The sequence below is a fragment of the Podarcis melisellensis genome (assembly GCF_964234715.1).
Source record: "Podarcis melisellensis genome assembly, chromosome: 3".
Classification (NCBI taxonomy): Eukaryota; Metazoa; Chordata; class Lepidosauria; order Squamata; family Lacertidae; genus Podarcis; species Podarcis melisellensis.
Window position 1 is genome coordinate 108,466,550 of NC_138530.1, and position 16,019 is coordinate 108,482,568.

A 16,019-nucleotide genomic window follows, 5' to 3' on the forward strand; every position below is an offset into this window, starting at 1 on the left:
ATAAGTAGGTTATCCTAGAAAGTAAGGAACATGTCCTAATATAGCAAGAGATTCAACCACAGGAAACTACAGGGAAATATAATACTTCCCAAAGCAGTTAGCTATTATTCCCCCTGGATATGAAGAAAGCACAATTAGCTCAAATGCTTTTGGGACTGGCTTGGATAGAAGCTCAAAAACTGACCTAAGGAATAGCTGGTGCTGTCCGGGAGCTGAGATGACATGGAACAAGTGGCAACAAAAGTAACTGTCAAGCTTTTCATTTGGGAGATGTAGGCATTCTGTATTTCTGGTCTGAAATGTGTACAACGCTAAGAAAGAAAGAAAACCTTGAAAATTGGTCTGGGGCACACAGATAAGCTTATTGTTGGCCCGTTTCCTTTTGCTCTGTGGGTATGAAATGTGCTTGGACTAACCACATGCCAAGCTTGTTGTGTGAGATTAGGGGGGGGAAAGGTGTTTTTTGTTGTTGTTGTTGCTGCTTTACATGTAGATTTCCCAAGTTTTCTGCACCCTTAAAGATCCCTCCTCATTCAGTTCTAAGTGTTGGGATCGTTCCAGAAGAAACCCTTACAGATTTGGTGGGGCTGTGAAGGGGCTCAGACAACTTTGGAAACTGTTTTAACTTTGAATGAATAAATGAACACTTGCTACAGGTGACTGCGGAGGCAATAAGCTTTGCTATTTAGGAAAAAGGTAGCAGCTGCAGAGGCAGTTATGTCGTGAGAGGGTATAGGTGACAGCCCAAGGAAGTGAAGAAGAAGAAGAAGAAGAAGAAGAAGAAGAAGAAGAAGAAGAAGAGGAGGAGGAGGAGGAGGAGGAGGAGGAGGAGGAGGAGGAGGAGGAGGAGGAGGAGGAGTTTGGATTTGATATCCTGCTTTATCACTACCCAAAGGAGTCTCAAAGCGGCTAACATTCTCCTTTCCCTTCCACCCCCACAACAAACACTCTGTGAGGTGAGTGGGGCTGAGAGACTTCAGAGAAGTGTGACTGGCCCAAGGTCACCCAGCAGCTGCATGTGGAGGAGCGGAGACGCGAACCCAGTTCCCCAGATTACGAGATTACCGCTCCTAACCACTACACCACACTGGCTCCCAGTGTTGAGGCAAAACCTGAGGCTCTACATTTTCTAGATGTGTGCATACCATTGTGGGTTTGGAGGGTCAATTGGATCCCTTCCGAACCTGTGATCTTGTGTATTTGGGGTAGAATCTTTAAGAGGAAACCAGCCAAACTAGTTCCTTAGTTAAGTTGATGGCTTTGACTGGCCAGTTAAGAACTGTGGTTTACACGTCTTAGGAGCTCACCATAGAGACAAATGGCATATATATTTTCCCACATCAACTGGCTGGATACCGGGGCATCCTTGAATGGAGAACAACAGGGTGTATATTCCTCTGTGCTGGATTAGAGGTTTCCCCAGAAACCCAAGGAGGAAGCAAGATCCATCCCTTCACAATTCTATTATTCCATGATCTGTTGGGGCCCAAGCGCTGAAGAAGCTTAAGGGAGCTGGAAGTGGACAATTCTAGAGGAACCAAGACAACACACTGTTGGCAAGATTAGGCAGTCTTCCATATTGTGCACCATGTGTTTTACATCTTGTATTTTAAGAGCCGTTGCATGAAAATAAAGATGTTAAAACACAATCTGCCAAGCAAAATACTATCCTCTCCCATAAACTGTGCCGCAGTCAGATACGGAAGATGACAGCACACCAGGCAGAATTCCAGATCTATCAAGCACATATTGTCAAACGCGACAACGTGCACCCGGAGTAAATTATGGCATACTTCCTAGTATTGGATCATGGCATTTACTGTGGCTCTTATTTAATTTAAGTGCCCTTACTTAGGCAAAGCTCAGAAGATGATGTGCTCCAATAAGGGCCGAACTACACATGTTGTTCTGTTGTGCAAAATCCTATCCCTCCCAACTCCCCCCCCCCCTCTAGCCTACAAAATATATCTGTGGAGTCTGCAGACAAAAGAGGGAGGCCAGTGCGCAGGTGGCGAGTGCCTTAAAAAAGAAATGGCACAAAGGGAAACAATTATGCTGAAAATCCTATCTCAGATGCTATTTGTCAAAGCAGCAGCACTGCGTGTGTGTGTTTGTGTGTGTGTCTGAGAGAGAGAGAGAGAGACCCAATCTTCAGCAGACAACAGCACAGGGTAAAGGTGAAGGTAAAGGGACCCCTGACCATTAGATCCAGTCGTGACCGACTCTGGGGTTGCGGCGCTCATCTCGCTTTATTGGCCGAGGGAGCCCGCGTACAGCTTCCGGGTCATGTGGCCAGCATGACTAAGCTGTTTCTGCTAGGTTGGCAGGAGCAGGGACCGAGCAACGGGAGCTCACCCCGTCACGGGGATTCGAACCGCCAACCTTCTGATTGGCAAGCCCTAGGCTCTGTGGTTTAACCCACAGCGCCACCCACGTCCCACAGGGTACAAGTGGTTAATAATCCCCTTCCTGGAGCCAGTCTTCCATTTTAATTTGGCATAAACCAGGGGTGCATTTTTTGTAAAGATGTTGGGGACACATTGTGCTTCAGTATCATATCCCATTTGAGATTAAGAAAAGCAGAATGAAGCCCTCATATGAAAGAGGAATGGCTCCATGTCCTCTCTAATAAAACATATGTTTCCTTGTTACTGAAATTTAAACAGCATAGATAAAATCCTCCCAAATCTGTAGAAAGTAGTATTTCTTAATTGCTTAAGTTATGCAATTTTTTTTTTAATGATTACATTTTTCTTTTGCAACTCTGGTCAAGTTAACTTTACCACATGCATGATTAGGTCATGACAATCAAGAACAATACATACTTTTAAAAGTATTAGAAATAAGATTGAAATATGAAAAAGGTACCTTTCCTCCATGCAGTATACCAGAATTTCTTACATAAAGTTTTTATTTATCTGGTTACAACTTTGTCCCTCTCAGTTAAGTGTGTGTGTGTTTTAAGAGGTGTAAAATATTTCTCTCCCAGGAAATAATTTAAAGGGTATGACAGAAGCTAGCAAGTTAAATCCTCAACTGCATACAACCATTTATAGAAATCCTTTTACGAATGGGACTTTCTAAACACACCTCTAAAAACTCATTTTTATTCATGATTGTAGATGTCAGGTAGAATGAATGACTGTGCGATCATTTCAGACCATGGACCCACTTTTAGCACAAACATGGATTTTGAGGAACAACTTCTCTTTTTTTTACCATATAGTCGTATGATTGCTGTGCTGCTATCTCAGCCCATCAGCTGAAGAGCAATGAACAAGATCATTTTCAAAGCAGTGCTGTTTATGAAGGATAATCAAGGAGAGACTCTTGGTGGCAAAATGTATATTGATTCTCAGAGTCCCACATTCTAGAAGGAAACATATTACTGCTAGGGGCCACAGTAATATGATCTGCATACATTTATAAACTGGACAACTATCAGGGACTGCCTGGACACTGAGGAGTGGTGGCTGGATACTGATACTACTACTACTACTACTACAACTACTACTAGTAGTAGTTTTATTATTTATACCCCCCACCCATCTGGCTGGGTTTCCCAGCCACTCTGGGTGGCTTACAGCACATAAAAAAATTGTAAAACATTAGACATAAAAAAATTCCCAATACAGGGTTGCCTTCAGATGTATTCTAAAAGTCAGATAGTTATTTATTTTCTTGACATCTGATGGGAGGGCATTGGTGCCACTACCGAGAAGGCCATCTGCCTGGTTCCCTGTAACCTCGCTTCCTGCAGGAAGGGAACAGCCAGAAGTCCCCAGGAGCTGGACCTTGGTGTCCAGGCTGAGCGACGGGGGTAGAGACGCTCCTTCAGGTATACTGGGCCGAGGTCATTTAGGGCTTTAAAGGTCAGCACCAACACTTTGAATTGTGCTCAGAAATGTACCGGGAGCCAATGTAGGTCTTTCAGGACTGGTGTTATGTGGTTTTGGCAGCCACTCCCAACAGGGCCGTTGCTAGGGGGTGGTGAGGAATGCCCCCGCCAGGGGTGCAAGCGAGGGGACACAAAATCGGCTTAAAAATATGTCCATAAATATTTGTATTGGATTTTCTGTGAAAGAATTCATTACAAGGTGAAGTGCATGAAGAATTGAATGGGGGGTTGGGGTTGGAGGAGAGGCAGAAAGAAGAGCTAATTTGTCTGTGGCTAGGGGGCACAATCTGGATGGTTCTGCTAGGGGTGCAAGATCACTTAGCTACGGCTCTGACTCCTAGTGACCAGTCTGGCTGCTGCATTCTGGATTAGTTGTCGTTTCCAAGTCACCTTCAAAGGTAGCCCCATGTGGGCACCAGGAGAAGTGGGGTTGGAGACTGATTTGGAAGAAGGGATTGGTCATCTGGGGGAGCCTGAAACAGCTGGGAGATGAGAAGCAGAGCCAGGAGAAGCTTAAGATTGGAAAGTGAAGGTGTAAGGAGGAGGGAGAGAGAGGTCAGGCTGGTTTAGAGTCAAGGGCTTTCACACCTTCTCCTGCCTCCACCTCTCCTGCCCCACTGTCTCCCAGGATCAGGAGAGGATTGAAGAGAAAGGAGCAGAAATGGGTTAAACGCAGGTGGAGTCTTTGCCTGCTTGTGCGCAGCTTGGGCGGGGGAGATACATAAGTTGAGGTTGAGGGTGGGCCTCTCTGTTGTGGCCACTGCCTCATCGGATGCACACCTAGGAGTAACTGAGAGGCATAACTATTAGGTCCATAAATTACCATATAGCATATATTCAACACAAAAAAACAGCAACAGTTTGTTGTTGACAAAGCACAGCTGGACATAGAAAGGGCCCCATTACCTTCAGTAGCTTATTTAAGGGACATCATTAATAAGGGACAGCAGCGGGACATGGCCCTGAGATAAGGGAATGTCCCGCCAAATAAGGGACACTTGATAGCTATGGTGGAAGTGCTATCACAGCTCCACATCCAGTGAATCACAAATGAGGAGAAGCTCTCCATGGCGCTGTTACGTATTTTCCGCAAGACAGCACAGGAAAACACTGCCTCGCTTTACCTTAGAAAAATGCCATGTTGGGATTTTTGGCTGGTGCCGAAATAAGTGATTTTTCCTTATTAAAAACAAAGCAGAGGAGACTCGTGTGCCTCCCCACCTGCTCATTTCATAATCTGTTTTATGTTACTGCTGGTCACACACGTATTGGGATATGGAGCGACAACACAGAACATGTCACAGCCCTGAAGACTTTGTTCATGACAAGCAGAGACTTCTACATTTTTTATGGAATTAATTTGAGGGCCACAAATGCAGATGTTCAAAGCTTAGTGTCACACACACCTTCATGGCCCAAACCATCTCACATGTACAATCCCTGTATGTTTCCCTCAATGCACACACCAATTCTCCACTTGTGGGAAAGTTGATCAGCCTGCAGGTAATTACCGTATTTTTTGCTCTATAAGACGCACTTTTCCCCTCCTAAAAAGTAAGGGGAAATGTGTGTGTGTCTTATGAAGCGAATACTGCCTGCACAGCTATCCCAGAAGCCAGAACAGCAAGAGAGATTGCTGCTTTCACTGCGCAGCGATCCCTCTTGCTGTTCTGGCTTCTGAGATTCAGAATATTTTTTTTCTTGTTTTCCTCCTCCAAAAACTAGGTGCTTCTTATGGTCTGGTGTGTCTTATAGAGCAAAAAATACGGTGTGCTATGGCCAGCAATCCCCAACCACATGTGGATCTATTTGAGAGGAAGTTCCTGAGGTTCCTTGCCTGCAGAAACTTCTGTAAGGAAGGTGCAGAGCGTGGACACTCATTGACAGCTTTCAAGTGAGTCCGAGAGACATAAACAATAGCACTTCTTCATACAATGAACCATTACAGAATTTGGTGATGGACGTCGGGGCTTACATGTTCTTCTTGAAGGTGACTGAATGCATTGCTAGAAGGGAAGCCTACATCAATGGCTGCTACCTTGCAAGTTCATTTTATTTCACCAGTTGCTAGAGGCGGTCAACAAGGCAGAGGACTGTTGCCTTCATGCCCTGCTTGTGGACTTCACGGACATAGCTAGCTAGTGTGGGAAACTGGGTCCTGAAAAAGAGCACTGTTCATATGTACGTAGTTTGGGTTGTGCAAAATTTGCTTAGTTTGTTGTGATGGCGATCAGGGCTTGGTTTCTTCTCCACATGAGCATCTGTTGTAAGTAGCTGAGCCTCTCCTGCCCCTCCTATCTATATTCTTGCTTCCTTCCTTCCTGACCAGAAGCAGGAGGAGGTGTTGCCACCTTTCGCCTGGGAACATGGAGGGCAACTGAGAGAGCAGTGGAAGACACGGTGCAAAGGCACAGCTGATTTCCCCATGCAATATATTTATGAAGACCTTCTTGCTACTGAAATATATCATGGAAATGGCTTGGTTGTTCTCTGAGGCATCCATCAGGTGCTTAAGGATGCTGGTAAAGGCTCTGACAACTCAGTGGGACTCCTTTGACTTGCTAATAGGATAAAAATAAACCAAGGAGTGTAGCTAGAAGTCAGGTAGAATTCAAAAGGCTCTGGCTGGGTCTTCTTTTTTTTTTTTTTTAAAAAAAAAAGTGATTTCCTTCTCTGAATGCCTTTTCTACCTAATCAAAACTAAAGATGGGGAGAGCCTATTCTATCTGTGGTGGACAATGTTACACTAAATAACTGCTTCCCCAAAAAAGAAACTAATACTAGCATTCACCAAAAAGAAATCCCTTGCAAAATTATTTCCAGATTATTATTTTTTACAGAAGCTGTGTTATGTTTAGTCTTCCTCACAGTCTAGCTGTGAGGCATCCAGCTTAACGAAAAATTAGGATTAAATAATAAAACATACTGAACAGAAGTTAATCACTTTTAAGTATTACCCATTTCAGAGGAAGAGGTTTAGGATGCAATCTTATGCAAATTTATCTGGGGGCAAATCCCATTGAATTTAATGTGATCTTTTCTGAATAGACGTACATAAGAATTTTGCAGTAAATACTGGCATTAAATGTGAAAGAAAATGGCCGTACTTTGAACTGGAACACGTTTCAATATTAATTTCACATGTTCCCCCCAAATATTAGCTTGCTTCCCATGGCACCTATAAATCGAGGCTATTCTAAAATTGCTCACTATTTTCTGCTTTTATTTATTTTCTGCATTCATATTCCACCTTTCTGCCAAGGCACCCAAAGTGGTTTACAATTTTAAAAGGCTAAAACAGAAATGATGTGAAGTGTAGAAAGCAGAGCCTTCTGAAGCTGACTGGAAGCTGATGGCACAAGCTCCACAGTCAGACACACGTGTCTTAAGCAGCCTCAGGGAAGGTGGAAGAGAAGCTTTTTCTAACAGTTCCCTCAAGCTATTAATGATTCTTCTCAGGAAACGAGAGTGTGTGCTCCCTCGCCTAGGGAAGAATGAGTTTCAGCCCAAATTTGCTTCTGTGTAATGTCTATCTTGGAAAATAAATAGTAACTGTATTAGGATGTATTCTGAGCTATTTAGGAACATAGGGAGCTGCCTTTGACTAAGTCAGACTATTGGTCCATCAAGCTCAGTATTGTCAACATGGAGAGGCAATGGTTCTCTTGTGTTTAAGTCTGAAGTCCCTCCCAACCCTGCCTGGAGCTGCCAGGGACTGAACCTGAGACTTTTTGCAACCTAGGTATGTGCTCTGCCAGTGAGCTATAGTTCTGTGTAAGCTTTCTTATCAACAGATCATTTCTCCTTTCCCATTAGCGTGCAGGGCTAATGACATTATATGAGATGTGCCAGAGTTTCCTCCATCAGATGGCAAATAACTGCCACTACCAGCTCTTGAGATACGCAGTGCAGATCCATCTATGCAATTTCACATGTGCTCATTTAAAAAATGCATTCCATGTAGTTTCCTCATTAATCTATCATCTATCTATCTAATCTATCTATCTATCTATCTATCTATCTATCTATCTATCTATCTATCTATCTATCTATCTATCTATCTATCATCTATCTATCATCTATCTATCATCTATCTATCTATCTATCTATCTATCTATCTATCTATCTATCTATCTATCATCTATCTATTTGTAAACAAACAACAGCTCTGCATTAAAATTCGTACTTAAGCCCACATACACATTTAACTATCATTTTATCTCAGTGTATTTCATCCTAAAATAGACATTTTTGTGAATTTTGGTACATGGACTTGTCCCAAAAGCTTCTGTGCAATTAACCTGCAAAGCAAGTTGCCTTGGGGCACCTGGTCTGCTAAATGTTGACTTTTGCGTGCAAAATCTCCAGGGCCGGATTCAGGTTTGGTGAGGCCCTAAGCTACTGAAGGTAATGGGGCCCTTTATATGTCCAGCTGTCAACAAGAAATTGTAGCTGTTTCTTGTGTTTAATATATGCTACATGGTAATTTATGGCCCTAATAGGTATCAAAAGCCATTTGCACATAACAAATAGGAGCCTACACAACACAAAACACTGTTGCCGTATGTAGGTTTTATTTTATTTGTTTTTTCTCTTATATTTTGGAAATGTACATCCAGGTTTCTTTTCCTTTAATTTTTTTGGGAGCCCCCAAGAGAGTGGGGCCCTAAGCTATAGCTTGTTTAGCTTATACATAAATCCGGCACTGAAAATCTCAGACTTCCTCTGAAAGAAAAGTTCATGAGAAACAGCACTTGATTCATTACATAGCTATGAGATAGAGACGTTTGTATACCGAATTAGGTAATTTCGCATTGAACATCACCATTTAGTCTCAGGGAGAGATTTTACCAGCTGTGCTATCCTTTCAAAAGTGGAAATATCATCGCCTGAACATAAGAAATGCCTACATGCAAACATATGCTCTATCACTGAGTGGGGCCCTGACAGGACAAGTTTAATGCCATTCCATCTGGTAATTGCAAGCAGAGCATCTCCAGGAGTACATTACAAAAAGAGGACTAGTCACAAGGGAACCGTTCCATAATCGTCGGGGCCAAATCATGGCTACTCAGTGCGTCATGGGATAGGTATCGAGGGCTTTCAAAATCACTTGAAGCAAGGACTTACTTTACCATAGGGGTGCCATGCTTTGTTAGTATGCAAATTACTTTGGGATACATACAGTAGAAATGTTAATCTCTATTTTCATGGAAGGGCAGTGTTGCAAGGAACGCAGCATGCAGCTGATGTCAACATTGTCTAAATTGTGCTGAGCCGCTTATTTTCCACTTTCAAGGCACTGAACTACAGAGCAGAGTGATGTTTTCGGCTTATTTATAACAAAGCAACAAAACACAACAACACCAGTTTCAAGTGCTGGTTTGAGAGTTCCCTCTTCCTAGCAAGACATTCTGGAGATTTTTCATTCTCATTTCAAAATGCAGAAAACCCTGTTTCGCAGGATTTCCTTGCTTCTGTTATACATGATTTTTCTTTTTCTCTTCTATTCTGACATCTCTCGTTCCCTTGGGCTGCTCTATTCCAGATTATTTGATTCCAAAATATTTTACCAAGTGACTTTCATCAATGATTCTAAGCCTACCTATTAATTCTATCCACAGGTAGCCCATTTCTTTTGCAGGGGATGTCCTTTTGCACATCAGCCCTGTGAGGCAGGTGAGGTTGAGAGGCAGTGAGTGGCTCAAGGTAACCCAGTAAGTTTCAGGGTTAAGTGGGGATGTGAGCCTTTGTCTCCCGGGTCCTAGTCTGATACCACTTCAAAAATGCTAACTTGTTATGACCTCCAAGTTGCCTTTTCACCATTTCAAGTACTTGTCTAAAGTGGGAACACAATCGTAACTATGAAGTTCATGGCCATACAGCATTAAAAAAAATGTAATACTCCTGATCTCAATGCTACCTGCCCTCCACAGTCCTCTTAATTATCATTAATTGCATGTATTTATACCGTGCATTGCTCATTGTAAAGGTGGGAATTAACGGAAGCGTTGAAATTTGCAGGCAGAAAAAATAATAGAATAATCAGTGATAGACTTTGTCAAGTAACCAACAAACAACATCAGGGATCAAAACATGCAAAGGTGCGTATCAGGGTGGGGGGGGAGGAATTGGATGAATTAATGGCTATTATGTTAGGATTCCTACCAATATGTACAAAATGAGAGTTGTTAGTTTTGCTAAAGAAGAAAGGCAAATGTTTCACTCACTTTCACTAGTCTCATACTCCATTTCTACTTCTGTTTTTCCTCCTCTACTTCTGGTTCTTCTATGCTCTTTAAAACAAAACCAAGGATCGTTTTAATTTTAGGAGAATGGCAATTGCTCTAAACTAGAATATGACATTTTAAACAAAACAGCTAGTAACACACAAACATAGATATAATAATAATAAAAAATATATTTCATCATTGTGCTTAACAAACAACAAAAAGGTCATTGAATGCATCGTTAATGCCACCTCTTTGACATTTCTCTGGTTGGCATGCATATCCAGGCAATGAAACCGCTCTGTCCATTCTAACTCATCAAAATGTGACAGCGCTTTCTTCAAGTTACAAATCTATTTTTGAGTGCAGAGAGAATAGTTTCAACAGGAAAGAAGATACCTCCCCCGCCCCGGGGATAATGGCAATCTCCACAGTAGAAGATATAACCATCCATCATTTTGATTGGCAAGTCAGAGACTGTGCTCTTGGTCAGGTAAAGTCAAGGACTACTAAGGGCGGGCAGTTCTTGGAAAGAATACCTCCTGTGGAAACAAAATTGTCTTCATAAATCTGGAGTAGGTACATAGGAATGCCTGGTTTCCTTATGTGTCGGTATCATTTGGGTAGAAATAACAGTGGTAGAAATCTGACAAAAAGACTACATTTTACCAGCTTTGGGATCCCTTGCAGATCTATAGTACTACATTGAGATGCCAGGGATTGAAGCCAGAGGCCTTTTGCAAACAAAATATTTGTTATTTCACTGAGCAATGGCCCTTCCCCAGTTCCATCCTCGACTGGCATGGTTTAGGGAAGTCATGTGAACACACAAAAGCTTCATTGCACCAGCTGTAGCTGTGATGTTCTATCATGTTCTATCATGTTCCAATTATTTATTGTGTGTAAGCTGTGTATTGCCGTGGTCTCGGTCTCTGTCATACCAGTTTTGCAAACTTTGGGGGCACATGGAGCAGTAGCTGGGAATAGTCAACTCAATAGTTTTACAACCACAACATCTAATAAACTAATAAAACTAATAGAACACACACAGCCCTTACTCTGCATAAACTTCTTTCTTTTCTTTTCTTTTAAACAAATCTCTATGGTAATGAATATACACACGTCAAGCCAATCCAGTTATGCAACCCATGAAAAGAAAAATAAATGAGTAAAGGCTACTTGACCCTACTGCATCTTCTTTAAATTCCTGTTGCCTGAAATTGACATTATGTCAATTGGAGCTGCAGGGATCATGACTAATTTAGAAGCACGAATCATCTTGGACTCCCATCTTTAGCCTCTTGACTTTAAAAGGTCTGTCCTTGACATTTCAAAAAACAATCTTCTAAACAGAAAACACAGTGTATGACGGTGTACCTATTAAGGAAGTCTAAAATTGACTGCTGCCCTTCCTATTCTTGCTGGAAATTGAAATCTATACACAGCTGCTGTTTCTTCTTCTTTACAACATGTCCAAAGCTGCTCAAAATAAAACTGAAAATGTCAATAAAAGTATCTTAATAAGATGTAACATTTTACTACAAAGATTAGTAAGTGCGCGTTGAGGTTCTATTTGGCCGCATGATAACCAATAGCCACTGACAGACCAATCCTCCACAAATTGTCTAACTCCCTCTTAAATCTATCTAAGGTAAGTAAGTGCTTGGATTGGTGACAAAGGAAGTCCTATGATGCACACAGCAATAACGTAACCTTTTTTTTTCATATCAAGCATCGCTAGGACCCCTTACGACAGCACAGCTGTTGATTTGTCTACTTATTTAAAATTATTCTTTGTGATTTGGCACTTGTTCAGCTGAGAAGGTAAGTTCTAAAATAAACTCAAGTGCATTTGAAGCAACAGAAAAGTAGTATTAAGTAAAACACGCAATATTCCATTTCCCATTAACTAAAAAGTTATATGAGTCATTCTTGGCTTTCTTCCTTAGAGACACATTAGAGGGTAATTTAAATGAGCACGTTTTATTGGTTTTACTATACACAGATGCTACTGTTTCCACAATATGCATATTATTACATTATTGCACAAAGGATATTATACTTCTATCATTTTCAATTTGGAGTGCACCTGCAGGACAATAGCACTGATAGTATGGTTTCATGAGACCCCTGAATCTTATTAATAGAGGAAATATAGAAAAACTAAGATCATGGCCACTGCTCCCATCAACTCCTGGCAAATAGAAGGGGAAGAAATGGAGGCAGTGAGAGATTTTACTTTGTTGGGCTCCATGATCTCTGCAGATGGTGACAGCAGTCACGAAATTAAAAGATGCCTGCTTCTTGGAAGAAAGGTGATGTCAAACCTAGACAGCATCTTAAAAAGCAGAGGCATCACCTTGCTGACAAAGGTTGGTATAGTTAAAGCTATGGTTTTCCCAGTAGTGATGTATGGAAGTAAGAGCTGGACCATAAAGAAGCCTGATTGCAAAAGAATTGATGCTTTTGAATTATGGTGCTGGAGGAGACTCTTGAGAGTCCCACGGACTGCAAGAAGATCAAACCTATCCATTCTGAAGGAAATCACCCCTGAGTGCTCACTAGAAGGATAGATCCTGAAGCTGAGGCTCCAGTACTTTGGCCACCTCATGAGAAGAGAAGACTCCCTGGAAAAGACCCTAATGTTGGGAAAGATGGAGGGCACAAGGAGAAGGGAACGACAACTCCCATAAGCCCCAGCCTGCATGGCAAGTGGTCAAGGATATGGGAATTGTAGTTCAGGAGTACCTGGAGGCCACCCTTTCTTTACAGTCTTAACTCTTTTCATATCCTGACCTACACTCTCCAGTGTACTCCTTCACAGAATATCAAGAGAATGGGCTGAAATCTCACCTTTACCCAGTGGGCACAGGGTGTGAGTGAGGAAGTGCTGTGGTTCCTCTGGAGGAGGGCTTCCCTTTCCTCTTGGAGAGTTAATTCCCCAAGTTTCTGTCTTGGGTTCGCACACGTAAAGGTAAAGGGACCCCTGACCATTAGGTCCAGTTGTGACCGACTCTGGGGCTGTGGCGCTCATCTCGCTTTATTGGCCGAGGGAGCCAGCGTACAGCTTTCAGGTCATGTGGCCAGCATGACTAAGCCGCTTCTGGCGAACTAGAGCAGCACACGGAAATGCCGTTTACCTTCCAGCCAGAGCGGTACCTAATTATCTACTTGCACTCTGATGTGCTTTCAAACTGCTAGGTTGGCAGGAGCAGGGACTGAGCAACGGGACATGTTTGCACATGTATTTCCTCAGAAATTCAAGGTCCCCTGCAAGTGGGAGGAATCCATCATGCAGCGGGTGGGGTGGGGTGGGGGTTTTGTCCTTATAAATACAGGTAACCTCTTAACAGGCTGCTTTCCATGGCCCAATCCTGTCACCAAGGTCACCTTTGCGGAGTCCTATTTTGCATCCCGCTGACATTGATTCATGTTGCCAGATGGCAAAAGATGAAGCACAATCATTCAACACAATGTCTGACCTACTTACATGCCTAACAATCTGCTGCCTCATGCTTGGTAAAAGCGTCAACGCTTTTGAATAAAAATGCAACTTGTTTTCTTAGTTAGCTTAGAGGTAGTGGGCATATTTTGCATTCTGAATGGAAGTGTTCCAGCAGTATGATAATTCCAACAGTTTTCTCTCGTCTTCTTTTTCTTTTCAAAAATTATTATTCAAGGGCATAAAAACACATGGCAAAGTGATGCTCCCTCATTCCTCGAGGGACGTCCTTTCAAAAGGAATCACAAGTCAACCTTTCTGTAAAGGATGTTAATTGTGAAGTTCCTAGATTAGACCTGTTGGTGTAAGATGACAGAACGACAAATATACATCTGTCGGCATGCATGTTCTGAATCAACTGTCAATAACAATGCTATTTCTAAAGAAGCAAAGCATAGTCACTCCAAGGAACTCAGATGTGGCATCCAGGTATTGCAAAGTCCCAAGAAGTTGTGAATGATGAGGCAAGCCTGCCCAACCTATAGGGAAGGGCAGCGTAGCACATCCTTTGCCTGCCCAGGGGCCTAAATTCAATTCTCATAGGACCTCTTTCTGAGACCCTGCAGAGTTGCTGTCAACCGGACTAGAGAGTTGGATGGTTTTTTGTTGATACAGGGAAACTTATTATGTCCAAGCCAAACACCAGGCAGGCATGTTTGTAAGGATCCATAAGGATCTTGACAAATCAACGCTTCTTTGCTTCCTGTCTGATGCTAAAAAAATGGTAGAGCAATACGCACCACCACACGCTTGCTGCGCCACCATGTGGGGTTGTGGGGTTGCATTCAGTTATACGATCATACAATTACTTAGGATGGTGTTGTTCATTTGAATGGCAGGAAACATTTTATATTAACCCAAGCAAAACTACTTTCTCTGTCATGGTGCAAACTAGACAAATAGTCCTATGTTTGGAAGGGCGAAATAGTTTCCCTAAACTATAAAAGTGGATTCAAACAGCTCTTGCCTGCAGTTGGTTACGTGCCAATTTTGCAACATGTGAAAATTTTTGCTTCACGGTGGATGGATTTTGCTTTTCAGTATTTTTCAGTGCTCTCAGATGGGAAAATAGTGTGTTTATTTTATCAAATGGGGTGGTGGGAGGGAGGGAAGGAGGGAGATATGCCATTCTTGATAAAACTTCAGACAAAATGTCAGCAGCAAAGAGGAAAGCATGATTGAAGAGTAACTAATTAAGGAAGAGAATGACAAACAAATCAAAATGTTTTGTATGTATGTGCTAAAGGCACTAATTTCCTCCTCCATTCAACTTAGCAACTAATTATCGTTGTCAAAAAAAGCTCACATCACTTCAGCAAATCCGTTTTCAAAAAGATGACTGCATGAAGTAAGCTCCAACATAAAAATGTGGGTAAATTTGGGGGGAAGGGAGTTGGAACTGGAGGTGACAATTCAGAAAGTGTGAAATTTACTCCAGGAGCAGTGCTCACATACAACCCTTTGTTTGCCAAAAAGCACCTTACAATGATAAGGTGCCATTGGGCAGAGCACTGTGGATACCTTCCTTTAAAATGGTGGCTCCATGTAGGCATACTTTAAGAATCTGATCTTTTATAATTCCAGTATAAACTGACCTCGTTTGCACTAATCTGTAGATTGGCACCTCATTATGCACCGGCTTTTGCAGTCCCCAATCATTTTGATGGTTCAAAAGTGCATAAAATATGTGAACAAGTGTGCTATTTTGAAAGGAAATAAATTTGAGGAGAACACATTTCAAAAGAAAATAAGTTTCAAATATACACACAAATACAATTTAAATGCAAATTCTGATGCAGATTTAAACAAAACTGAATGTATTCATGAGTCAATACTGGAAACAGAATAATGTTGGATAGAAACCCCTCATTCTGAGGGACAATTCACCCCCATGAAAAGGTGGATGTTCCAGAAATTTCCATGATGTATTTGAGGAGGGTTTGGAAAAGACTTTCCCCCATTTTAAACTTTGAAAATGGTCTCACTCATGCCTCGAAGATGCTTGAAGACCACAGGGACCTCTTAACTTGGCCATATGGCCTGCAGAGGCAGGTCAGAATGCCAATGGGTTGTCTATTTTCATGCCTCCTGCAAATGATACTGCTGACTCAGATATTGACCCCTGGCCGACTTTGACAATGTCCTTGCCTCTGGTTCCTCTGTTTGCCCGCTCAGAAACTTTCTCCATGTATTCACCTGCCTCTGGACTCTCGGATCTTGGAATTTGAGCTTGCCCATGTTAGACTACACCCCTGTCCTCGACTCATCCCAGAATGGCAGCTCAGGGTAGATTCTTTTGAGGCCTGACTCACTGTTTTCAAGGCGGTCTGAATCACTGGCTAGTTGTGATACATCTTAAGTTGAGAAGAGAGTCCTAATTGCCCAATAT

The 16,019-nt window shown here is 42.2% G+C and overlaps 1 protein-coding gene across 3 annotated transcripts in view; it reads right to left on the bottom strand.

Moving 5' to 3' along the window:
* PLCB1 (phospholipase C beta 1) overlaps window positions 1-16,019 on the bottom strand; it is a 455,075-nt gene that overhangs the window by 14,689 nt on the left and 424,367 nt on the right. Inside the window, exon 32 of one of the 3 annotated variants that reach the window (XM_081906044.1) lies at window positions 10,129-10,194. The exons of the other annotated variants lie outside the window; for them this stretch is intronic. Within the exon in view, the coding sequence (XP_081762170.1) occupies window positions 10,153-10,194 (42 nt within the window). The 3' untranslated portion in view covers window positions 10,129-10,152. The remainder of the gene's footprint in view (window positions 1-10,128; window positions 10,195-16,019) is intronic. 3 annotated transcript variants of the gene reach the window in all.